Source organism: Salvelinus namaycush, chromosome 12 (assembly GCF_016432855.1).
Source record: "Salvelinus namaycush isolate Seneca chromosome 12, SaNama_1.0, whole genome shotgun sequence".
Classification (NCBI taxonomy): Eukaryota; Metazoa; Chordata; class Actinopteri; order Salmoniformes; family Salmonidae; genus Salvelinus; species Salvelinus namaycush.
Window position 1 is genome coordinate 38,097,071 of NC_052318.1, and position 26,885 is coordinate 38,123,955.

Here is a 26,885-nt window from a genome sequence, read left to right on the forward strand (position 1 = left end):
GAAGTCTGTAGAGTCAACGTGCATCATTGTGATTAAGATAAGATCGTTGACGGTGATTGGAAGAGTAGGTTAGAGAACCGAGGGCAGAGTAGGGAAGTGGGAGTCCTAGTGCTCACCTTCTGAGCTACCAGGAAGGTCAGCCTGCGGATGCCATGTTCAAACAGCAGGGATTTCTGGGGGAAGAAGACACAGGAAGAGAAAGTGTAAGCGACTGAGGTGTCCAGGTGTACTTCCTGAAAGGCTCATCCTAAACATCTGACCTTTGTCTGGGTGAACTCCCGGAACATGGCGGCCAGGCCGTCGTCATCGATGTCACTGTCAGTCTTGATGGCCACGTTGAGGATGTGAATGGGCTCGTCTTGGATACTCTGGGTCACAAGACGCATGCAGGCAAAACATCAGTCACATCATTCAGAGAGAAAGTATCTATTGCGACTATACGAAGAACAGGAAGGTCCTTCTACGTTGATGCCATGCATTGAACAAAGGGCTCTCTCAGTCACAATACTCTGTCGTGTTACAATACACATCAGAATCAGTACTAGCAGACAGTACTGACCTTGGTTTCCTCCTCTCCATAGAGCACAGGGTTCACACCCTCTGGGAAGGTGGGGCTGGGAGGAGGAGAGTCACAGAAGCAGCTCATCACATCTTTAATGTTCCTGATGAAGAGGAAAGGATCACGGTTAGACACCACACACACACTTAAGGTAATATCTCAGTATTCCAGCTCCAATTCAATAACACCATTTCCCAATATGGGAAAATAATAAAAGTCATAATGTAATGAATTTGAAAAAAAGGTCAGAGAGCCCAGCCTTCACCTGGTGAACTCCTGGAAGGAGCGGAAGGAGACCATGGCTCCCATGCGCTGGCAGGGTGGGGTGAAAGAGGTGTCCAGGAGGACGTCACTCACGCTGCCCACGTGGATCATGCCGTAGTGGTTCAGGTTGGATGAGAACGACATCCTGGGGCAACAACAGACAGCCGTTAGACCGGGGTCCTGCAGCACACACATTCACTCACTAGCCCAGAGCTGGGCCAGAGCAGGGAAGAGCCCATCTCTGACCCATAGGAGAGTTCACCTTAAAAGAGCCCCCTCACCAACCAGTTCTATCCCACAGCAGTATTTATTATATCTGTGATCAGCTGCTGGGACAGAAGGAACATTCTGACTCCTCATTCACTTCCATACTAATACAGCACAGTGTTCTCACAGAGAACAGTGAACCAGGATCCGGAAAAAATAAATAAATAGGCATCTTCTAGATCTGGATGTAGTACTCATGGAGTAGCCCAGCAGCAGTATTTAAATGCTAAGAGGTAGATTACGTGAAAGAAGAGCAGATATCTGCATAATGTTAGTGAACATGGAAGCATTGTACATTTTCCCTTGGCCAAATTCATAGTAGAAAGACCCATGGTTCCACCAGGTGTTTTTAGTATTCAGAGGTCCTCCTCTCCCATCCACACAGAGGCCAAGTCCTCTTTTAGAGAGGCCAAGAAGTTAGCCCACAGAATGCTATATAGCCTAGAGTCTCTATGGGGCCCAACCTGTCCACAGAGTCATCCGTATCTGGAGGTTTATTCTCCTCCGTTTTAGCATCATCCTTTGTTTTATCATCCTGTGCTTTAGGGTCCTGTTTGTTACTGTCCACAGACACAGGCTTAATGTCCCGAGTCCGAAGACGGGGCAGGGGCTGGGAAGACAGTCTCCTGAGAGGACAGGACAGCAGCAAGCAGCACATTCAGAGCACAGCTAGCACAAGGCAAAACAAGACATCTCACACAGAAATATTTGAGAACATTGTCACAGAATATTATAGTAACGTACGACATCTTTTGACTCCCCAATTCCAGAGAAGAACAATGTAGAGACACAGTAAGTATACAGTGCATTCTGAAAGTATTCATAATTTTGTTAAGTTGCAGCCTTATTCTAAAATGGATTAAATTAAAAAATGTTCAATCTACACACAATACTCCATAATGACAAAGTTCTTTTTTGTTTTTAACAGAAATACATTATTTACATAAGTATTCAGACCCTTTGCTATGAGACTCGAAATTCAACCTGTTTCCATTGATCATCCTTGAGATGTTTCTACAACTTGATTGGAGTCCACCTGTGGTAAATTCAATTGATTGGACATGATTTGGAAAGGCACACACACCTCTATCAAATCAAATTTTATCGTCACATACACATGGTTAGCAGATGTTATTGCGAGTGTAGAGAAATGCTTGTAAAGTCCCAGTTGACAGTGCATGTCAGAGCAAAAACCAAGCCACGAGGTCGAAAGAATTGTCCGTAGAGCTCCGAGACAGGATTGTGTCGAGGCACAGATCTGGGGATGGGTACCAAAACATGCTTGCAGCATTGAAGGTCCCCAAGAACACAGCGGCCTCCATCATTCTTAAATGAAAGAAGTTTAGTACCATCAAGACTCTTCCTAGAGCTGGCCGCCCGGGCAAACTGAGCAATCGGGAGAGAAGGACCTTGGTCAGAAAGGTGACCAAGAACCCAATGGTCACTCTGACAGAGCTCCAGAGTTCCTCTGTGGAGATGGGAGAACCTTCCAGAAGGACAACCATCTCTGCAGCACTCCACCAATCATGCATTTATAGTCTAGGGGCCAGACAGAAGCCACTCTTCAGTAAAAGGAAAATTACAGCCCGATTGGAGTTTGCCAAAAGGCACCTAAAGGACTCTGAGACAATGAGAAATAAGATTATCTGGCCTGAATGCCAAGCGTCACATCTGCAGGAAGCATGGTGGTGGCAGCATCATGCTGTGGGGATGTTTTCAAGGGGCAGGGACTGGAAGACCAGTCAGGATTGAGGGAAAAATGAACGGAGCAAAATACAGAGATCCTTGATGAAAACCTGCTCCAGAGAGCTCAGGACCTCAGACGGGGGCGGCGGTTCACCTTCCAACAGGACAACGACCCTTAGCACACAGCCAAGACAAAGCAGGAGTGACTTCGAGACAAGTCTCTGAATGTCCTTGAGTGGCCCAGCCAGAGCCCAGACTTGAACCCAATCGAACATCTCTGGAGAGACCTGGAAATACCTGTGCAGCGATGCTCCCCATCCAACCTGACAGAGCTTGAGAGGATCTGCAGAGAAGAATGGGAGAAACTCCACAAATACAGGTGTGCCAAGCTTGTAGCTTCATACCCAAGAAGACTAGAGGCTGTAATCACTGCTAAAGGTGCTTCAACAAAGTACTGAGTAAAGTGTCTGAATACTTATATAAAAAAAAAACCTGAAATATCACATTTACATAAGTCAGCAAAATTCCCTAAAAACACGTTTTTGCTTTGTCATTATGGGGTATTGAGTCTAGATTGATGAGGGGAAAACAACCATTTAATACATTTTTGAATAAAGCTGTAACATAACAAAAATGTAGAAAAAATAAAGTGGTCTGAATACTTTCCGAATGCACTCTACACACCTACAATACACACACAGAAATATACAGACAGTAAGACAGACACTCAGTCTTCCCAGTACGCTGCATTATGCCATGCTGTTGCCATTCATTTAGTACATCACCCATAACCAGATTCAGCTCCAATTTTAAAAACCTGATTCATTTATGGGATAACTAGTAACACTTAACAGAACAAGCAGCATAGCCAAACACGTCCAATGCCCAACGTTACCTCGTCCTGCCACAACATACACTTTACACAAAAGGTACATTTCAGTTACATTTCCTGCAGATGATCGGTAGACTATGCCACTTTCTAGTCTACAGCTTCTACAGGTCTACATAATGGCTGCAAGAAGAAGAAAGTGTACTGTACCTGTTTAGAGTTGGGATGTTACCTCTGCAATCAGACAACACTGACTGGTTAGTTACGCAGACATCAGGAGGAGGAAGCAGTCAGAAGAGTGTGTGTGAATCATAAAAAAGCTTGAGACTACATATTATGGATTCGATTCTCTGCTGTCTCATGTGGTACATTTTGTTACTCTTGACAACCTAATAAATCAAAATGTCTCGTGAAGTAGGACTTCTTGTTGCCTTCTCAAGGGCTTCATGAACGAACAAGTGGCAGCACAAGGGCTGGAAGATCGTCAGAGCACGTCCCTTTTCTAGCAAGACGTCAGTGGTGACACCTTAGGGCACTGTCATACATCACATGTACCGTCTCAAACACCCATGTTAAACTCTATGACTGCTCCTCTAAAAATTCCACAATAGTTCTATGCCTTCCTAGAGGCCTATTCTTTCGTATTGGTTCATTCCTGAGGTGGGGGACATGCTTCGTTCCAATGAGGAAGCCAATCAAGCCTGGTTAATGCAAATGGGTAAAACATTTTAAGCGGGATAAACCAGTCGCATGCAACAATCTGAGCACAGCAGTCAATGGTTTAACTTTGCAAATCAATGGTTTTTGTTAGACATACATTTCAAAGTGAAAAATCGAAGTCTCAGCATCACTTGGTTACTGTTGAATTGCCTATGTACAGTACAAGTCCAGAGTTTCTCTCTGCTTGTGTGTTACTGAAATAGATGTGACATATCTTCAGAAAGTTGAAAACAATCTTGCAGTCATCCAGAGGACAGACCAGAGAGAGAGAGAGATCAACAAAAGTGGGACTTTGCTGACAAGAGACTAGCTAGTTTCCACTCACACATTCTTGGTAAACCAGGGAAAGTATTTGTACTCTCACAGAATACCTGCTTTTGCACACGAGGAGTATTTTTCAGGGGGTGAACAGTGGTGGGGGGATAAAATAACCATGTTACCGTGGATGAGAACTGGACCGTTCAGGAGATAATGAAAGACAGTACTGTCCTTATACAGAACCTTACACACTCTTGTCTCTGTCAGCTCTCATCTCTCTTATTAGGGGAAGGGGATGGTTCTATAAGACACCTGACTATAGATCAAGCCTCCCTACTCCAGTCCTGCTATTAAGCATTCTCAGCTTTGAATAACAACTGGCCCTAGACCAGTATATATAGGAGCAACACCACATCTCCACCAGGGTACCATGCAGCAGAGTGTGTGTGTGTGTACCTGTTGGGGTGGGAGGTAGGCAGCATGAACTGGAATTCTACGATGCAGGTGTTGTCCTTTAGCTGTCTGTGTTGGACGCTGTTGAGCTCGTAGGCGATGTAGGCTCTACGTACGTACACCTGGGATGGGGAACACAAGGGAGTTAGAACAGGGTAGAGATCTGGATACAGTGGAGGAGTTTTCCCTCTACCATGAAATGTCACTCTTTGTACAGTGTCAAAAGCTGTTCAAATGCCTGGGCAACAAGCTATTGTGACTTTGAATGCAGAAAAAACACTGTCTCCTTCCTCTCACCTCTAGGGCAGCCATCCTGACCACCTGGTTACTGTGGTAGAAGAAGTTAGGCAGCACATCAAAGATGGACGTCTCGGACAGGATCAGTTTCTACCAAAGGAGAGAGAATTCAGAATCATGAAAGTGCAGAGAAATATCCTTGTGATCTCATTCCACTGTCAAATAGCCATCACTAGCCGGCTACCAACCGGTTACTCAACCCTGCACCTTAGAGGCTGCTGCCCTATATTCTTAGACATGGAATCACTGGTCACTTTAATAATGGAACACTAGTCATTTTAATAATGTTTACATACTGCTTTACTCATTTCATATGTATATACTGTATTCTACTGTTCATTTTTGTTTTGTTTACCCCTATTTCTCCCCAATTTCGTGATATCTAATTAGTAGTTACAGTCTTGTCCCATCGCTGCAACTCCCGTACGGACTCGGGAGAGGCGACGGTCGAGAGCCGCGCGTCCTCCAAAACACAACCCAACCAAGCCGCACTGCTTCTTGACACACTGCTTGCTTAACCCGGAAGCCAGCCGCACCAATGTGTCGCAGGAATCACCGTACACCTGACGACCGTGTCAGCGTGCAATGCGCCCGGCACGCCACAGGAGTGGCTAGAGACGATGGGAAAGGAACATCCCTGCAGGCCAAACCCTCCCCTAACCCGGATGACGCTGGGCCAATTGTGCGCCGCCCCATGGCTCTCCCGTGCTCGCGGCTGGCTGCGACAGAGCCTGGACTCGAACCCAGAATCTCTAGTGGCACAGATAGCACTGCGATGCAGTGCCTCTGACCACTGAGCCTATCGGGAGGCCCCTTTATTCTATTCTATTTTAGTCAACGCCACGGCAACATTGCTCATCCTAATATTTATATATTTCTTAATTCCATTATTTTACATTAGATTTGTGTGTATTGTTGTGAATTGTTAGATACTACTGCACTGTTGGGAGCTAGGAACACAAGCATTTCGCTACACCGCAAAAACATCTGATAAATATGTGTATGTGCCTAATAAAATGTGGTTTGAAAAGCTTTCTACTTCATTGAGTGTCTGAATGGCCTCCAGCAATGGCAGTAAAAAGTCAACAACGGCCATGGTCCCTACCTGCAGGTTCTCGATGCAGAACTGGTGCCCGTACATGTCGATGGCAGAGAGGAAGATGGACTCCACCTGGTTGTGGCGGAGCTCGTAGGAGGGGAGGTGGGAGGCGATCAGCACCTGAGGAGGAGACAGAGGGGAGTGAGAAGATGACAACACTAAGCCTGAGCAATCTAAAACAAGAGAACATTTAGAGATACAGGAAGTGATGCATTACGGACCTGGCGGGCACGCAGTGCCACCTTGGCGTTGGTGGTCTTGCTGAGCTGGGTGAGCTCTGTCAGAATGGCCATCAGCTCGTCAGTCAGGGTGGGGTCACGACCACACAGCTGGTCCTACACACAGGGAGAACACAGTCAACTCTGTCTAACACACATTACAAATGTATTTCTAAAGAGGGAAGGACTTACAATGAGCATCGTGACCAGGAGGTTCTTCTTGGTGACCTGGGCGTGTGAGAAGATGTAGTTTAACACGTTGGCCATGTCGCTCTTGTTCTCCTCACGCAGTGTGAACACACACTTGTCGTAGTGTCCTGGAATCACACACACACACACAGTATACAGGATTCAGAGGAGAAATCAAATCAACCGGAGCTCAAAGGAAGGTGCAAATTAAAAGTTTGTTGTGTAACAGTACCCTCATGTGGACAAATAGAGCAAGTGCAGTCCTGAGAAGACCATTGAATCCTATTCATAAATCAAAGACAGGCAGGACTAATAATCAAAGGCTAATCCTTTCCATTTCCCCTATACCAACTCAGGAAAACCCATTGCTTTACATAGCCTGTTAATGCCAGCAGTAGAGTCCAATGTTCCTCACCATTCTGGAACTGGACCTCTACTTTGAGGTACTGCCTAAGCAAGTCCATCACCACGGCCTTCATGTGACCACGGATGCCACTGCGGTACCTGGGCAGAGAGACAAAATGTCATGGTCAGTGACAATATCAGTATGAATGTATGAATCAGTATCAGTATGAATGTATGAATCAGTATAGTATGAATGTATGAATCAGTATCAGTATGAATGTATGAATCAGTATCAGTATGAATGTATGAATCAGTATCGGTATGAATGTATGAATCAGTATCAGTATGAATGTATGAATCAGTATCAGTATGAATGTATGAATCAGTATCAGTATGAATGTATGAATCAGTATCAGTATGAATGTATGAATCAGTATCAGTATGAATGTATGAATCAGTATAGTATGAATCAGTATCAGTATGAATCAGTACGTGTCTTTAGAATCATGTTTGTGTGCGTATGGGTTGCTAGGTACAGTTGAAGTCGGAAGTTTACATACACCTTAGCCAAATACATTTGAACTCAGTTTCACAATTCCTGACATTTAATCCCAGTAAAATTCCCTGTCTTAGGTCAGTTAGGATCACCACTTTATTTTAAGAATGTGAAATGTCAGAATAATACCGGAGAGAATTATTTATTTCAGCTTTTACTTCTTTCATCACATTCCCAGTGGGTCAGAAGTTTACATACACTCAATTAGTATTTGGTAGCATTGCCTTTAAATTGTTTAACTTGGGTCAAACATTTCGGGTAGCCTTCCACAAGCTTCCCACAATAAGCTGGGTGAATCACACACGCTTTTTCAGTTCTGCCCACAAATGTTCTATAGGATTGGGGTCAGGGCTTTGTGATGGCCACTCCAATACCTAGACTTTGTTGTCCTTAAGCCATTTTGCCACAACTTTGGAAGTATGCTTGGGGTCATTGTCCATTTGGAAGACCCATTTGACCAAGCTTTAACTTCCTGACTGATGTCTTGAGATGTTGCTTCAATATATCCACATCATTTTCCTACCTCATGATGCCATGAGTGTGAAGTGAAGTGCACCAGTCCCTCCTGCAGCAATGCACCCCCACAACATCATGCTGCCACCCCTGTGCTTAACGGTTGGGATGGTGTTCTTCAGCTGGCAAGCTTCCCCTTTTTCCTCCAAACATAACAATGGTCATTATGGTCAAATTGTTCTATTTTTGTTTAAATCAGGCCAGAGGACATTTCTCCAAATGTACGATCTTTGTCCCCATGTGCAGTTGCAAACCGTAGTCTGGCTTTTTTATGGCGGTTTTGGAGCAGTGGCTTCTTCCTTGCTGAGCGGCCATTCAGGATATGTCGATATAGGACTCGTTTTACTGTTGAAATAGATACTTTTGTACCGGTTTCCTCCAGCATCTTCACAAGGTCCTTTGCTGTTGTTCTGGTATTGATGTGCACTTTTACATTTACATTTACATTTAAGTCATTTAGCAGACGCTCTTATCCAGAGCGACTTACAAGTACATACATTCATACTTTTTTTGTACTGGCCCCCCGTGGGAATCGAACCCACAACCCTGGCGTTGCAAGCGCCATGCTCTACCAACTGAGCCACACGGGGCTTTTCGCACCAAAGTACTTTCATCTCTAGGAGACAGAACGCAGCTCCTTCCTGAGCGGTATGACGGCTGCATGGTCCCATGGTGTTTATATACTTGCGTACTATTGTTTGTACAGATGAACGTGGTACTTTCAGGCGTTTGGAAATTGCTCCCAAGGATGAACCAGACTTGTGGAGGTCTACAATTTTTTTCTGAGGTCTTGGCTGATTTCTTTTGATTTTCCGCATGATGTCAAGCAAAGAGGCACTGAGTTTGAAGGTAGGCCTTGAAATACATCCACAGGTACATCTCCAATTGACTCAAATTATGTCAATTAACTTATCAAAGGCTTCTACAGCCATGACATAATTTTCTGGAATTTTCCAAGCTGTTTAAAGGCACAGTCAACTTAGTGTATATAAACTTCTGACCCACCGGAATTGTGATACAGTGATTTATAAGTGAAATAATCTGTCTGTAAACAATTGTTGGAAAAATTACTTGTGTCATATGCACAAAGTAGATGTCCTAACCGACATGCCAAAACTATAGTGAAAAACAAGTTTTAATGACGGCAACCTAAGTGTATGTAAACTTCCGACTTCAGCTGTATCAGGTCATTTAAAGCCCTGAAGCTGAGAGCAGGACTCACCTCTGCACCAGCTGTACGATGCTCTGAGTGTTCATGAAGAACACCTCTCTTTCTGACTTCCTGTTCAGAGTGGCAGCATGACTGTCCAGGATGTTGGCAATCTGGAAGAACAGGCAAAATCAGTCAGGTGTATTCCTAATGAACTCTGCATATCAACTCCACAGAACCATAAATAATACAATAACCAACCTGAATAATACAGTGTGTGTGTGTGTGTGTACCTGCTGGCTGGGGAACTGGCAGAGCACTGAGGTAATGTTGCTGGCGTACTGGGCCATCTCCTTCTTGATGCATTTCTCCACAGCGAGGGGGATCCGGCCTGACACACTGGTCATAATGTCCTGCAGCTCCAACAGAGGCAGAGAGGGGTCCCGGAGAGTCTTCATCAGCGTCTCCACCCATTCTTTTAGCTGGGGAAACACACATTCACAATATTACCAACTGATATTGATTAACGTACGAACACAGAATACTGCCATCTTTTGTTTGTAGATTGTTGTGTGTGCTGTGATGGACCACTTACCTTCCCACTGAAAAAGAGTTCAGGCAGGCAGAAGCCATTCATGACGTGCACAAGGTGGTCCAGGGTGCTGTGGAAGACCCTGTGGAGCTTCTCTCCTCTCAATGCCACCGCCTGGATGACGGGTAGCGCCCCGTGGTACAACTCCGCCTGAGACACACACGTTACAACATACTTTTAGTCCTGCATCAAAACGTACTGTATAGCTATCCACGTTTCCATTACAAAATACAAGGAGCATATTTAGTCTAAAAATCGCTAAATTCCCCAGTGTCAGACACACCGTCCCTTACTGACCTGTTGGACTCTGCTAGGATCATCTAACTGCAGCTTGGCGATGACACAGCCAGGCTCCAGCACAGCACCGGGCCTCTTCACATAGTGGATACAGCCAGACTCCAGCGCCGTCAGAGTCATCACCATCTTCATCACCTGACACAGTTATACACGCGGTTTACATGGCTGCTTGCTCTACTAACGGAGTGTGTGACCATGGCCACAACTATATCACACACACACACACACACACACACACACACCTCTATCTCAGCGTAACACTGGCCAGAGAACACGTGCCCCCCGTCCTCCACGGTGTACTGGATGAGTTTCCCTGCTGAGAGCGAGCGAAGCAGCGACGGGTCGTTCTCCTTCTCAAACACACACGTCTTGTTCCCAATGGTGATGCGGTACCTGGCGGGGAAAGAATCTCTTTTAGTCCATTGCCCAAATCAACCCCAAGCTAACCTCTCAACATTCCTTTAAATAAAGAATGCATGTATTCTGTCTATCCATCTTTCTTTCCTTCCATCCATCCATCCTACCGGTCCACCTCCTCCTTCATGTAGGTGGTGTAGCTGCTGCCGTCGTAGGAGAGCAACAGGCCCCCGTCGCTGAGGCGATGGACGTCCACCTCGGCAGAGGTGCTGTTCATGATGACCACGTAAGAGTTGGGGGACTGACGCGTCACCTTCAGACAATACTTAGTACCCTCATAGATCAATTCCACCTCAACTGTGTTGAGAAGAGTGTGCGCGGGCAGCACCTGGCCTCTGTAGAGGGGGAGAGAGGAGGAGAAGAGAGGAGAGTGAGATGGTGTGTGTGTGTGTGTGTGTGTTCTTAAAATGTTTAAAATAGTGTTGACCTTTCTAGAGAGTGCAGGAAGTTGGAGACACTGTTCCTCAGGTTGACATCAGCCACGTGGAGTGCCCCGCTCACTATGCCCAGCATGGTGTCAGGACGCTCCGCCTGCATCTTCTCGGAGATGAGCCTGTCCAGCCAGCCTGTGTCGATGGTGTTGTGCTGGAAGCTCTCAGTCTCCAGCAGCTTGATGAGGTACTCCACTGTGGTCCTGAAGTCTCCTCTGATCGACAGCTCCTTCAGGGCCACCACCATGTTACTGAACACACACAGGAGAGGTGTTACCACACATCATTGGGTCTTACTGACAACACACACACAAAACACAATTAACTTTACATGATTTTTTCCCTAGTGTGTGTACTCACGAGATGGCCTCCTCTCGGTTCTCTCCCCAGGAGAAGCAGTGGCCAAACTGGGAGTCTGCAAACTCATGCAGGCCTCCGGCCGCGGCCACACTGAAGTATCCCCACACATTCTTGTTACTGCGGAAGTTCAGCTCCTGCACTGTGCCCGAGCTCGGCTTGAAACCTTCATCAGGGTTCTCACTGGTGATGCGTGCAGCGATGACATGTCCCCGTGGGGAGGGGGCCGTGGACAGACCCTCAAAGTCAATCATAGAGTCTCCCCAGGGCTGGACACCATACATCAATCTGATGTCCTTGATACGGTGAAGGGGAATCCCCATGGAAATCTGAGGAAGAAGAAACAGTTCCGGTCTGTAGTAGAAGGAAGTTCCTGTTAAACGAATGAGTCTTTAAAATAATTATAAAATTCACTAATGCACTTCTGGTCCAATGTTTATCCTGTAATTGAAATCAAGAATGTGCTCAGTTTGAATCTTCACTAACACCCTTTCATTTCCTGGAAATACTGAATAATAACAATAAATGTGTTTTTAAGGGTGGGATTAAAAACAAACAAAGATAACTATTGTAAAATATACTGTGCCTGTAAAATGTATATAGTATGTATAAACTGGAAGAAGATGCCTAAGTGTTGTTGTCCATTAGTTTAGTCCAATTATTGGGTGGTAGGGTAAGAGGAAAATCTATTTAAAAAAAAAAGATGGATAGCTAGACACACACACAAACAAAAATAAAATGTCCCCTTTTCAGGACCCTGTCTTTCAAAAATAATTCGTAAAAATCCAAATAACTTCACAGATCTTCATTGTAAAGGGTTTAAACACTGTTTCCCATGCTTGTTCAATGAACCATAAACAATTCATGAACTTGCACCTGTGGAACGGTCATTAAGACACTAACAGCTTACAGACGGTAGGCAATTAAGGTCACAGTTATGAAAACTTAGGACACTAAAGAGGCGTTTCTACGGACTCTGAAAAACAACAAAAGAAAGATGCCCAGGGTCCCTGCTCATCTGTGTGAATGTGCCTTAGGCATGCTGCAAGGAGGCATGAGGACTGCAGATGTGGCCAGGGCAATAAATTGCAATGTCCGTACTGTGATATGCCTAAGACAGCGCTACAGAGAGACAGGACGGAAAGCTGATCATCCTCGCAGTGGCAGACCACGTGTAACAACACCTGCACAGGATTGGTGCATCCGAACATCACATCTGCGGGACAGGTACAGGATGGCAACAACAACTGCCCGAGTTACACCAGGAACGCACAATCCCTCCATCAGTGCTCAGACTGTCCGCAATAGGCTGAGAGAGGCTGGACTGAGGGCTTGTAGGCCTGTTGTAAGGCAGGTCCTCACCAGACATCACCGGCAACAACATCACCTATGGGCACAAACCCACCGTCGCTGGACCAGACAGGACTGGCAAAAAGTGCTCTTCGCCGATGAGTTGCGGTTTTGTCTCACCAGGGGTGATGGTCGGATTCGCGTTTATCGTCGAAGGAATGAGCATTACACCGAGGCCTGTACTCTGGAGCGGGATCGATTTGGAGGTGGAGGGTCCGTCATGGTCTGGAGCAGTGTGTCACACCATCATCGGACTGAGCTTGTTGTCATTGCAGGCAATCTCAATGCTGTGCGTTACAGGGAAGACATCCTCCTCCCTCATGTGGTACCCTTCCTCCAGGCTCATCCTGACATGACCCTCCAGCTTGACAATACCACCAGCCATACTGCTCGTTCTGTGCGTGATTACCTGCAAGACAGGAATGTCAGTGTTCTGGCCAGCGAAGAGCCCGGATCTTAATCCCATTGAGCACGTCTGGGACCTGTTGGATCGGAGGGTGAGGGCCATTCCCCCCATAAATATCCAGAAACTTGAAGGTGCCTTGGTGGAAGAGTGGGGTAACATCTCACAGAAAAAAAATGGCAAACCTGATGCAGTCCATGAGGAGGAGATGCACTGCAGTACTAATGCAGCTGGTGGCCACACCAGATTGACTGTTACTTTTGATTTTGACCCTCATTTTGACACATTATTCCATTTCTGTTAGTCACATGTCTGTGGAACTTGTTCCATTTTTGTCTCAGTTGTTGAATCTTGTTATGTTCATATAAATATTTACACATGTTAAGTTAAAATAAACGCAGTTGACAGTGAGAGGACGTTTCTTTTTTTGCTGAGTATATATATATATATAGGGTTTTTCTTAATTTTTTATTATTTTCTACATTGTAGAATAATAGTGAAGACATCAAAACCATGAAATAACACATATGGAATCATGTAGTAACCAAAATAAAAAGTGTTAAACAACAATAGCCACCCTTTGGCTTGATGACAGCTTTGCGCACTCTTGGCAATGTATATTTACCCAAAAATATATGGGGGATGGGAAATGATGCAGACAATTACATTGATGGAAGCTACCATCTGCAATATTAAAGCTGATCCACCCCCTAAAAAAATCTAATAATAAAAATGGTTGCTAGGGTTTTAATTGGCTGACTATAGAAGAACATTGGGTCTTGAATGATATTTCTCTCTCACTTAGAACACGGTTATTAACTTTCTCCTCTTCCTGACCAAGGCCCAGTTTCCCGATAGCGATGGAACTTAGGCTTAAGAGTTGTTTAATGATGCATTATCGTTCCTAAGGCAGAAGTTGTGACATGCTTTCCCCAGAACACCACGCAGAGAGAAAGTTTGCTAAATGTGTCGTTAAACCATGTGTCGATACTGACGATGGATCAGCTCCTATAGAGATATTACCACCGATGGCTACAAATAGTCTGAGGCGGCTTATTATGTTTACCCAATAATAATACACTAAACCACAGATGTCACATCATTGCACAGACGTTGTTACACATCATTAAATAAATTCAGGCAAAAAAATAATAAACTGAAAGTAGCAAAATATAACTCAATTGATTGGACATGAAATGTATTTCAATATGATTTAAATACACTGAGTGTACAAAACATTAAGAACACCTTCCTGATATTGAGTTGCACCCCCATTTGATCCACTCAGAAAAGCCACAATTCGTTGACGCATGGGAATCTACAAGGTGTTGAAAGCATTCCACAGGGATGCTGGCCCATGTTGACTCCAATGTTTCCCACAGTTGTGTCACGTTGGCTGGATGTCCTTTGGGTGGTGGACCATTCTTGATACACATGGGAAACAGTTGAGCGTGAAAATGTCAAAACAGCTCTTACACCATTGAATTTTTATTTAACTAGGCAAGTCAGTTAAGAACAAATTATTTTTTACAATGACAGCCCACCCCGGCCAAACCCTAACCCGGATGATGCAGGGCCAATTGTGCGCCGCCCTATGGGACACCCAATCACGGCCAGTTGTGATACAGCCTGGAATCGAACCAGGGTCTGTAGTGACACCTCTAGCATTGAGATGCAATGCCTTAGACCACTGCACCACTCGGGAGCCAAAAAAATGTGCATTATCATAATTTTCACAATTTCACAGTATTATTCAAACCTCATAGTGTGGAAATATATATAAAAACACAGTAAATCCCATTTTTGACTGCACTGGGCCTTTAAGATGCTTTTGAGAAACCTTTGTTTATCTCACTGAGAGGAATCACAGCTTGTTGTATCCCACTGTTGTCCGTCTGATCCTTCCTGCCCAGTGAGATTAGACAGTGTCAACGCTGCGGATAGGTGGACAGAGTGTATATCCCTCCCCTACAGCAGCAGCTCTGTCGGTCTGTCCTTCAGCTTGAACGCCCACCACTGACCAACATACTGCTGAGTGGACACGTGACCCACCACAGACCTACATACTGCTGAGTGGACACGTGACCCACCACAGACCTACATACTGCTGAGTGGACACGTGACCCACCACTGACCAACATACTGCTGAGTGGACACGTGACCCACCACAGACCTACATACTGCTGAGTGGACACGTGACCCACCACTGACCAACATACTGCTGAGTGGACACGTGACCCACCACTGACCAACATACTGCTGAGTGGACACGTGACCCACCACAGACCAACATACTGCTGAGTGGACACGTGACCCACCACAGACCTACATACTGCTGAGTGGACACGTGACCCACCACTGACCAACATACTGCTGAGTGGACACGTGACCCACCACAGACCTACATACTGCTGAGTGGACACGTGACCCACCACTGACCAACATACTGCTGAGTGGACACGTGACCCACCACTGACCAACATACTGCTGAGTGGACACGTGACCCACCACAGACCTACATACTGCTGAGTGGACACGTGACCCACCACTGACCAACATACTGCTGAGTGGACACGTGACCCACCACTGACCAACATACTGCTGAGTGGACACGTGACCCACCACTGACCAACATACTGCTGAGTGGACACGTGACCCACCACTGACCAACATACTGCTGAGTGGACACGTGACCCACCACAGACCTACATACTGCTGAGTGGACACGTGACCCACCACTGACCAACATACTGCTGAGTGGACACGTGACCCACCACTGACCAACATACTGCTGAGTGGACACGTGACCCACCACTGACCAACATACTGCTGAGTGGACACGTGACCCACCACAGACCTACATACTGCTGAGTGGACACGTGACCCACCACAGACCAACATACTGCTGAGTGGACACGTGACCCACCACAGACCTACATACTGCTGAGTGGACACGTGACCCACCACTGACCAACATACTGCTGAGTGGACACGTGACCCACCACAGACCAACATACTGCTGAGTGGACACGTGACCCACCACTGACCAACATACTGCTGAGTGGACACGTGACCCACCACTGACCAACATACTGCTGAGTGGACACGTGACCCACCACAGACCAACATACTGCTGAGTGGACACGTGACCCACCACTGACCAACATACTGCTGAGTGGACACGTGACCCACCACTGACCAACATACTGCTGAGTGGACACGTGACCCACCACTGACCAACATACTGCTGAGTGGACACGTGACCCACCACAGACCTACATACTGCTGAGTGGACACGTGACCCACCACAGACCTACATACTGCTGAGTGGACACGTGACCCACCACAGACCTACATACTGCTGAGTGGACACGTGACCCACCACTGACCAACATACTGCTGAGTGGACACGTGACCCACCACTGACCAACATACTGCTGAGTGGACACGTGACCCACCACTGACCAACATACTGCTGAGTGGACACGTGACCCACCACTGACCAACATACTGCTGAGTGGACACGTGACACACCACCACCACTGATGCTGGAGGTGTCTGGAACACCCCCAGAGGGGTGGTGAGGAGGAGGAAGAGGGAGGGGTGGATTTTTCATGTTTCTGCACATTAGCTCACTCCAACCTAACCAGTTACCATGGAGACAGAGGCCCGGGATGAAACTAACCATCGAGAGCAGCGAGGTGTGCCTACACAACAGAGACGTACGACACAGACTGAATAGGAGCTGGACACACATTGCTGCTGAAACTGACCTGCAGCTGTGCAGCAGGCAGGTTGACGTCGGCCACCATCTCAGTACAGGGGTGCTCCACCTGCAGACGAGGGTTGAGTTCTAGGAAGTAGAAGCTGCCATCTTGGCTGTAGAGATACTCCACTGTGCCAGCACTGACATAGCCCACCATCTTAGCCAGCTTCACCGCACACTGAGGAGTGAGGAACAGACACAGTCACAACTTGGCAAATTAACCACAGAGCAACGAGTCCATCTGGCCATAGTCCCTCTCAAATTTCAACACATTGACATGGCTCCTCTCAATGGTAATGTCTCCATCCAATAGCACAAATTGTGCCATACCCTCTCCATGTCCTCAAACACGTCTGAGGTGGAGATGGTGGCGGGCGCCTCCTCTATGATCTTCTGGTGTCGCCGCTGTACAGAGCAGTCCCTGCCGAACAGGGAGATGGCATTGCCGTACTGGTCGGCCAGGAGCTGGACCTCCAGGTGACGAGCGTGTTTGGCCAGCTGCATCACGAAGATGGGTGAGCCCGGAACCTCTGTCTGGACCTGAGCCAAGGAGAAGGGAGCATGATGGGTTAGTCAGAATCTAAATCATACTGAACATGTCTTTCAGCCCATCATAACCATATAGTGATACTGGAATTAGACTGGACCTCACCTGTCTGAAGAGGTTGGGGAAGTCATCAGCACAGTTGACTTTGCGGATGCCCTTTCCTCCACCTCCCTCGGAGGCCTTCACCATCACGGGGTAGCCCACCACCTCCGCAGCTTTCAGTCCTGCCTCCACATCATGGATGCAGCCCAGCTCATACAGATCTGGGGGAACGTTGATGATCCTCTTCTTCTGGTCGCTCTCTGACCACTCTACTGTTAGCCCTGAGACACACACACACACACACACACCATGGGATCAGTCTCTGACAACACACTTACTTCAAAGCCATCCAGAGTATTCAACGGTACAGACATACCTGCTCCACTCCAGGGCAGGGTTGGGATGCCAGCTGTCTGAGCCACGATGGATGAAGCGATCTTGTCCCCTAGTGCCCACATGGCCTGGCTAGGAGGACCTGGAAGTAGGCACAGAACACATCATTTTACAGAACAGAGGGGCTAAAAGCAGTATCCATGGCTCTGTGTGTGGCTGGAAGACTCAGTGGAGAGGAGATAGTAGGAAACACAGTCTTACCCATGAAGGCAATGCCATTCTTCATGAGCAGCTCTGGCAGTTTGGGATTCTCTGAGGCGTGACCCCACCCAGCCCATACAGCCTGGAGAAATCATTACAAACACAACAAGTTCAAATACAGGTTACAAGAGAGTTCAATCACTATTTAGAAGAAAGTCTACTCTAGGCCTAAATAAATGGATGTTTAGGAGTACCTGCACAGGTATACGCTTGGCAATGTCCAGAATGAGCTCCACATTGGCATAGTTGTTGTTATTGGTCCCTCCTGGCACAGGCACATAGTGGTCGGCCATCTTTATGTACTCTGTAGAAGATAGTGGGGTGAAAACTGTTTAGCTCTGCTCTGCCCATAAAATAGCATGTATAACAGTCCAACATTTCATCTCATCTTTCATCTCTAAATATTAGCTTGCTATCATCACATCTAAAACATCACCACAAGTGTCAAACCATTTACACATGATAGCATTTTGAGAAAGCCATTATTTTCTACACAATCAGACAAAGCCCTTTCTGCTGAACTAGGTCAGGGTTGCCTGTTCAGTGCAGTGCAGGTTTAAACCAACAGACATCCTGCTCTGGTCCATTCTTGGAAGCCTAGTGGGTCTGCTTGTTTAAACACATTAGACTGGCTGGAGTTTTGTCCTGTCTCTCTCTAGGTCATTAAGCAAAGTTAGAGGGGCTGGGTAGAGAATAGAGAGACACGGCTACTCCGCTGTTACTAGTTGTGATGATACCGTAATGTAAAGCTCACCTGCGTTGGCCTTCAGGTCCTCAGGGGTTACCATGACGACAAAGCGGATGGCGCGCTCGTTGCGAAACATCTCGTAAGCCCAGCGGCGGATGGAGCGCATGCATTTGACCGCTGCGATGCCGTTGTTGGCAATGAGGACCTGAGATGGGAAGAGATGTGAGCGGGGGACTAGCCTCTGAAATGACTGTATGTCAAAAATATGGTAAAACCAGGCCCTAGAAGCTAAAGAAGCCCTGGCCTTACCTTCTCGATGACCTTATTCCCACCAAAGCGGGTAACAAACTCGGCAGGGGAGGCCACGGTGAAATCTCTCTGCAGGTCGATGCGACGCCGGTCTCGGCCCTGCTTGACCAGGTGCAGCCCAGACATGCTCGGTCTGTGTGAACAACTGAAATTACTTCAGCATGAAGAGAACACCGTAGTGTAAGGTTGGTGGGGGGGGGGTCACGATCCCCCAGCATTTGTCATCAACATATTATTTTACATTCATCCATAATAACTTCTATAATAAGAAGACGTGAAAGTTCATGCTACAGTCAACATACACAACAAGCATAAGGGTAACGGCCCAAACTACACTTGACACGTAGCGTAAGCATAGCGCACACGTAGCTCAAGACCAGCGCTGGTGAAACAGTCACTGTGATCCATCAGAGATGTTACACCAGCCGTGCCATCAGCACGTGCGTGGAGTGCAGTTGCAGCGTCTTTTTACACCAAGTCTAATTGAAGCGTAAGCCTTCTTCGGCCAGGAAAAACACCAATAGAGATCTTTGTGACCTTGTAGGCTGACTGAGCTTTCAGCTGTCTTTTAACCCTTCACACTCCTGGGAATTGGCCTAAATGGATAGGGCTACATTTAAATGTTTCTTACAGAGGAAACATGAAAAGCATAACCACAGTAGCAATTGAAAAGGAACAGTTGAGATAATTGTATACATTTCTTATTTAACCTTTATTTAACTAGGCAAGTCAGTTGAGAAAAAATTCTTATTTACAATGGACTGCCTACCCCGTCCAAACCCTAACCCAGGCGACGCTGGGCCAATTGTGCGCCGCCCTATGGGACTCCCAATCACAGCCGGTTGTGATACAGCCTGGATAATGGCAAAATGATTAGACCAAAGTTGAGTACACAACAGTTCTACTGACAAGACTGAATCCAAATATTACACTATTGATTTTATGTGCATTTTACATTTACACTACTTTTTGCTGCATTCGTTGATAAAGAAATCTGAAAATACTCTGGATACGCATAGTAACACAAGACAAGCCTATTCCTGGAAAATGTTGGGTAGGCGCAACCTAACACAAAAAAATAACAAAGCTGCGATGATAAAAGAGCTACTGTGATTAGATTAGACTGTGTGGTGGACACTGGCCAAGGCAGAACATTTTTCCTCCTCAAAACATAACTGCTTACTAATATCAAGACACTGCTAAAACTAGTGCTCTAATGGTCACATCAAGGGAGAGAACCATCATGGATCAATGTAAACAGTCTACTCTACCTACAGTAAAAAAAATACTTGAAATCAATGTCCTTGTCTTTAACTGAGTAGGCATATCTGCCCCTGAGGAGAAGACTAAATGTTCTCTCGTTTTTCTGAACTGTACACAATTAGATCTTCCACGACTAAAAAAAAAAGGAACAGCACACCATCACCAACCAGTCGCAGGAGGAGCTCAATCCTAACATGTTATTAACAGGCTAGGGCAACCTGCAAGTTTTTCCTCAGGGGTGAAAAAAATAGGGCACCTAAACTAGGTTTCACCCTCAGAGAGAGCCAGTGGGAGGATGGATCCAGTCACCCAGGAGGGTGTGTCAGGGACAGAACCCCTCAGTGTGCGTTCGGCCGGCTGCTGTGGCCTGACACTGCACTGTTGCATCATGATGGCATGCTACAGACACACAGACAGAAGCCTCTGAATGAAGCCCCAGAGAAAGAAGCTCCCAGAGAAGGGCACTTCCCACCATCTGAGCTCCCCCTTGTCCTATGGGAGAGAGCTGCGGGCTCTGCCAGTAATTCCGGTTTCATCATCAACCCTCCCCATCACATACTCAAGCACACAGGACAGGTCAGCTGTAGAGAGCTGTGAAACTAATCACTGAAACGTGAGGTGCTAAAAGAGGATCATGAAAAACCTTTCCCTCTATCTCTGTCAGAAAGGTATATCATAACAGCCTGCAACCTCAGACAATCCCATATAGACTGGAGGTAAATACCTGAGCATGATGTTTGGTTATACTTAACTATTGGAATGTGATTCAGATATCAAGTTCTTTCTATCATGCCACGGAATGATTGCCCCATCAGCTAATATAAGAGTGTGTACTGTACACCGCTATTTCCCAATCATGGCTTTGGAAAGTAGTGCCAGGTGTGTGGAAAGAGTTAGCTGACAGGTGAACAGCAGTGTGAGTGGAATTGGAGACAGATATTTACTTCTTCGTCAGTATTCTGGCCCACCACAACACTAAAACCCTACTGCTAGACTGACTGTAGTAGGCCTGACTCTCACGTCAGTCTGTTACAACTATTCAATTCCAACAACAGCCCAAACCTGTGGCAGGCATATAGTTGAACCAAAAATCACTAGAATAGCCTACATACGAAACACAGAGTTCGCAACAAGAAAGACTGAGAAACAAATCTGAACACCATTCTAAATGAATAGCCTGAGCCTACTGTATGTGTACGAATGTTTACATATTCTTCTGGCCAGCACCATATCTGCCAGTTATTCATACAAATCAAGTCTTATATATCGCCACACATCTGTATTCACAATGTCCATTCTCTAGAGCCTAGTCCCAGTGGCTGTAAAAAGAGCCACTGAATACAAAGGAGAGCTGGTGAGGCCAGGCTCCAGGGAGAGCTCAGGGCTCAGAGCTGAGGTTGTTGGCAATGGGACAGCAGCAGGGAGGGCAGTCCATCCAGAACACACAGCTCCTCTATAGCAAGCAGGCATGGTGTGAAGCTGGCCTGGCCACGTTTTTCACACACACCACCCACCCACAGCAGAGAAGCAAGGGAGGCCCGCCAGGGGGAGATCACTGAACCCAGTCTTCTCCTGCTGCTGCCATTTCAGAATACTCCCCCCCAGACTCGTCTGATATCTGTATTGGAGGTTTCTCCATCCCATACAACTGGGGCCAGATTGTTGCGGCAAAAAAAACTGTGCAGTACCATTTTGTATAAGGCATTGAGATACTGGTAACCTCAGTATAGATGCTATGATTAAACACCTCTGTGTGGTTGCCATGCCTGGATACACAACACAAACAGAGAGGCTCAGGGAACACAAACCAGAGAGAAAAGCCCGGGTTCTGACCTCATGTGGGGGCCGTCGATGTGGTCGAAGCCCATCTCGTAGGTGCTGTTCTCTGAGCTGAGGCTAGAAGTGGGGGATATGGAGTGCTCCTTCTCCTCCAGGCCCAGCGTCAGGTCTGGCTTTCCCAGGATCTCATCCTCAGAGTTCTCCTCCGACACAGAGCCGATGATGAAGTTGGAGTGCAGCGCAGCAAGGTTCGGGGCAGCAGCCTTATTGGCAGGCGCGTCCTGCTGTGCCATGGCTGGACCGTCACCGCGTTGGCAGGCTGCGAACACTGTGGAGGGAAATGAGTGGATGAGGAGAGTCAAAACCACAAGTATTTATAAAGCTGGAGATAGCGCTGAGTCCTCAAGTAAGTCAGGGCCACAGCGTGATGACACCAGGCCGTCCTGGCATTGGCTGCTGTTTGTCAGATTGCGTCAGTGAGAGGAGTTTCACAAAAATTATGTTGACCCTGCATTCATATCGCAAGACATTGCAAAATAATGGTACAGAGGGCATTACCTCCCCATCCTCCTTAAATAAAATGCTTACTGTAACTGTAATATATATTTATTTATTTATACATACATACATACACATATAGTTACAACAAACTTCAATCCAAAACCACTGGTTTGAAAGGCATGGTCTGCCTCGCTATTTGCTAGTCTTTGCGAGGGTATAATTTTCTTAAAACTACAACTGTGCACGAGCAGAGAAACTAGAACAAGACAGACACACCTTGCCAGCATTAGTTTTAGTTGCTTGCTGGACCTGAAAAACAAGCCCAACAATGCAGCGAACAGCACTGAACATAGACGTACCCCACATGATAATGATAGGCTCTAATGATAACGATAGGAAACAAATGTCGCCCCGCACCCTGGTCCAAAACTGGTTTATCTTATGGATGGGAATCCAATGTCGAACAAGCAAGTTAAATCAAATCATGCTAGTAATGCTGTGTCGCGTTATGGCTAACCAAAATCATATAAATCAAAAAACACTCGTTAGTCTCAATAGAACTCTAGTCGATGTGAATGAGCAGGGAGGTTTCACAAATAGTTTCTGGCTATCTAGGTAGTTAGCTAGAAAGACAGACCGGTATCTTGTTAACGTTGGCTAAGTTATTACAACAGCATGTGAGGTGTCGGACAGCTAGCTAGCAAGATACCGGTCTGCTAACGTTACTGTAACTTACAGTCAGTGTAGCTAATTAGCTTATCACCTAGCTACGCTAGCAAGCTAACGGTTAAGACTCAGTACTCACCGTGAGAAATAAACCGATAAGCAATCCTGAATCGTTGATCCCAAAGGATTGGTGGTGACTTATTTAATTCACTCTGGTTTCAGACATGTCTTTCCAACCGGTGATGACAAAAAAACACATTATGATGAGCTAATGTGACTACAAGAGGCGCATTTAACAGTAGGGAGTGGTATGATGCGAAGATGGGTTACTTTTGGCCATCCACCTCTGACCTTGGCTGTGTTGCAGTAGCGGACCAATCGGATTGCCCGAAAATATCCGAGGCGGGCAGAAAGAGCCAAAACTGGAATTGACTGGGAGGAGGTGTGCCCAATAAGAAAACATTTCTACCATCCCACGTGTTTGGTCCAGTATGGCCTGATCTGTTCAAACCTATCCTCCCTGGCAGGCTGGCAGAGTAATTTCTGATCATACAATAGTTTCCAGACTATTCTGATTTAACAAAAATAAAAGAAAAAACACAGGGTATGATGTGTAACGTACCAGGAACCATACCAAGTACAAGACATTGCATAACAGCATACACACCATTTAGCAGTACACACCATTTAGCAGTGGCGTAAAGTACTGAAGTAAAAATACTTTAAACTATTACTTCAGTCGTTTTTTGGGTTATCTGTACTTTACTTTACGATATATATTTTGAACAACTTTTACTTTTACTTCAGAACAACAGGCAATATGTGTTTCTTTTCCTTTTAAAAGAACAAATCAAGCTCTAATGTAGGGCGGATTATTTAGGAGATTTCCCTTTTGCAACTGGATCCCCACCCACACCCAAACCTGACTGTCCTACTCATTATACAGAACCTGAACTGTACTTTGGACCATCACCTGGCTGATGCACCACAGTTTGGCTGGTCAAAGGCCCCTGTGTCCCCAGTAAACGTGTAGCCTTGACCCTTACGACTTACCCAGAGCTGCCAGAGATGTGGTAAGATCAGATCTAACGCCAATTGGGCGAATTACAGACAGTCTGCAATACCTTGTCTGTCTGCTTGATCAGTAACTTTTTCCTGTTCCCCATCATGTTACTGAGTGAAACCGTTAAAGCAGTCTGTATGTCTGTCTGACATGATTGTTATAATTTTGATTATAAATAGGCCTTCTTGTTGTTATTTGGAGCTATTTATCTCAACGCAGACTCACAATGGAGACGGAATAGGTTGAAATGAGTCCATGTTTAAAACAGGTCCTTCAAGTATAACCTGATGGGTTTTGGGGAGGCAGCAGGACTGACACTTTCTCCGAATCAGTTGTTCCTCAGTCAACCCCCTAGCCCTGTCTAAACTGAGGGAGGGGGTTCTACTAAGCTAGGACAACTATTGTTTTCACTATATATTCTACCTCTTGGTGATGTCATTCGGAAACACAATGTCAACTTTCACTGCTATACGGACGGACGACGACACACAGCTATACATTTCGATGAAACATGGTGAAACCCCAAAATTGCCTACCCTGGAAGCCTGTGTTTCAGACATAAGGAAGTGGATGGCGGCAAATGTTTTACTTTTAAAACAGAGATGCTTGTTCTAGGTCCCAAGAAACAAAGAGATCCGCTGTTGCATCTGACAAATCATCTTGATGGTTGTACAGTTGTCTCAAATAAAACTGTGAAGGACTTTGGCGTTACTCTGGACAATGATCTCTCTTTTGACTAACATATCAATAATATTTAAAGGACAGCTTTTTTCCATCTTTGTAACATTTAACAAAACAGAAATGTTTTGTCCAAAAATGATGCAGAAAAACTAATCCATGCTTTTGTCACTTCTAATTAGACTACTGCAATGATCTACTCTCTGGCTACCAATATAAAGCACTAAATAAATTTCAATTTGTGCTAAACACAGCTGCTAGAATCTTGCTAGAATCTGCCTCTTACCCTATTACGGTGCTGAGTCACTGACTTACTAGTGCTCTTCCATGCCGTCCCTAGGAGGGGTGCGTCACTTGAGTGGGTTTAGTCACAGACGTGATCTTGCTGTCTGGTTTTGCGCTCCCTCGGGCTTGTGCAGTGGAGGAGATCTTTGTGGGCTATACTCAGCCTTGTCTCAGGGTAGTAAGTTGGTGGTCTGTTGATATCCCTCTAGTGGTGTGGGGACTGTGCTTTGGCAAAGTGGGTGGGGTTATATCCTGCCTGGTTGGCCCTGTCCGGGGGTATCGTCAGAAGGGGCCACAGTGTCCCCCGACCCAACCCTGTCTCAGCCTCCAGTATCTATGATGAAATAGTCTATGCCGGGGGGCTAGGGTCAGTCTGTTATATCTGGTGTAATTCTCCTGTCTTATCTGGTGTCCTGTGTGAATTTAAGTATGCTCCCTCTAATTCTCTCTCTCCCCCTCTCTCACTCCCCTCCCGGAGGACATGAGCCCTAGGACCATGGCTCAGGACTACCTGGACTGATGACTCCTGGCTGTTCCCAGTCCACCTGGTCGTGCTGCTGCTGCACTTTCAACTGTTCTGCATGCAGCTATGGAACCCTGACCTGTTCGACTCTCTGTCACGACTTCCGCCGAAGTTGGTCCCTCTCCTTGTTCGGGCGGCGGTCGACGTCACCGGCTTTCTAGTCGCCACCGATCCATGTTTCATTTTCGTTTGGTTTTGTCTTCATTATACACACCTGATTTCTATTCCATTAATTATGTTCCTTATTTAACCCCCTGGTTTCCCTCTTTGTTTTGTGCGTTATTGTTTGTCATGTGGGTTCGTGTTCTTGTGCTTTGGATTTTTGTGTTTTCCGTGTTGGAATATTATTCTTCATTTTTGAGTAAACTGTCGGACTATACTCATCTCTGTGTCCTGCGCCTGACTCCACCTTTCTCCATTCACCAACACCCTCACACTCTCTCTCTCTCTACCACACCTGCTGTCTCGACCTCTGTATGCTCAGCTATGAAAAGCTGAGGTACTGACCTTTTGACCCTCTCAAACCACTGTGATTATTATTTGACACTGCTGGTCAGCTATGAATGTTTGAACATCTTGAAGAACAATCTGGCCTTAATGGTCATGTACTCTTATAATCTCCACCCGGCACAGCCAGAGGAGGACTGGCCACCCCTCAGAGCCTGGTACCTCTCTAGGTTTCTTCCTAGGTTCCTGCCTTTCTAGGGAGTTTTTCCTAGCCACCGTGCTTCTACATCTGCATTGCTTGCTGTTTGGAGTTTTAGGTTGGGTTTCTGTATAGCACTTTGTGACATCGGCTGATGTAAAAAGTGCTTCATAAATACATTTGATTGATTGTGAGGCCTGTGGGCGTCTTAGAGCAAAACAACTGACATGTACACTACCGTTCAAAAGTTTGGGGTCATTTGTTGGCCGTTAAAATAACATAAAA

The 26,885-nt window shown here is 46.1% G+C and overlaps 1 protein-coding gene across 15 annotated transcripts in view; it reads right to left on the minus strand.

Moving 5' to 3' along the window:
* Window positions 1-23,671, minus strand: part of LOC120057200 (acetyl-CoA carboxylase-like) — a 51,210-nt gene extending 27,539 nt beyond the window's left edge. For 4 of the 15 annotated variants that reach the window (XM_039005691.1, XM_039005689.1, XM_039005690.1 and 1 more), the window contains exons 1-30: window positions 23,545-23,671; window positions 22,293-22,566; window positions 19,197-19,350; window positions 18,954-19,092; window positions 18,394-18,503; window positions 18,200-18,281; window positions 17,982-18,080; window positions 17,669-17,886; window positions 17,347-17,556; window positions 17,024-17,194; window positions 11,501-11,826; window positions 11,137-11,391; window positions 10,817-11,044; window positions 10,535-10,685; window positions 10,293-10,427; window positions 9,999-10,145; window positions 9,697-9,885; window positions 9,476-9,576; window positions 7,255-7,343; window positions 6,843-6,967; window positions 6,654-6,767; window positions 6,439-6,552; window positions 5,334-5,423; window positions 5,040-5,158; window positions 3,816-3,839; window positions 1,555-1,716; window positions 825-968; window positions 560-662; window positions 261-368; window positions 117-173 (exon numbers count right to left, since the gene is read on the minus strand). In XM_039005691.1, coding sequence (XP_038861619.1) covers window positions 117-173; window positions 261-368; window positions 560-662; window positions 825-968; window positions 1,555-1,716; window positions 3,816-3,839; window positions 5,040-5,158; window positions 5,334-5,423; window positions 6,439-6,552; window positions 6,654-6,767; window positions 6,843-6,967; window positions 7,255-7,343; window positions 9,476-9,576; window positions 9,697-9,885; window positions 9,999-10,145; window positions 10,293-10,427; window positions 10,535-10,685; window positions 10,817-11,044; window positions 11,137-11,391; window positions 11,501-11,826; window positions 17,024-17,194; window positions 17,347-17,556; window positions 17,669-17,886; window positions 17,982-18,080; window positions 18,200-18,281; window positions 18,394-18,503; window positions 18,954-19,092; window positions 19,197-19,350; window positions 22,293-22,531 — 4,203 coding nt within the window. In that variant the 5' untranslated portion in view covers window positions 22,532-22,566; window positions 23,545-23,671. The remainder of the gene's footprint in view (window positions 1-116; window positions 174-260; window positions 369-559; window positions 663-824; window positions 969-1,554; window positions 1,717-3,815; window positions 3,840-5,039; window positions 5,159-5,333; window positions 5,424-6,438; window positions 6,553-6,653; window positions 6,768-6,842; window positions 6,968-7,254; window positions 7,344-9,475; window positions 9,577-9,696; window positions 9,886-9,998; window positions 10,146-10,292; window positions 10,428-10,534; window positions 10,686-10,816; window positions 11,045-11,136; window positions 11,392-11,500; window positions 11,827-17,023; window positions 17,195-17,346; window positions 17,557-17,668; window positions 17,887-17,981; window positions 18,081-18,199; window positions 18,282-18,393; window positions 18,504-18,953; window positions 19,093-19,196; window positions 19,351-22,292; window positions 22,567-23,544) is intronic. The other 11 variants (XM_039005700.1, XM_039005697.1, XM_039005693.1 and 8 more) reach the window with 6 other exon arrangements.
* Between the last annotated feature and the right edge of the window lie 3,214 nt (window positions 23,672-26,885).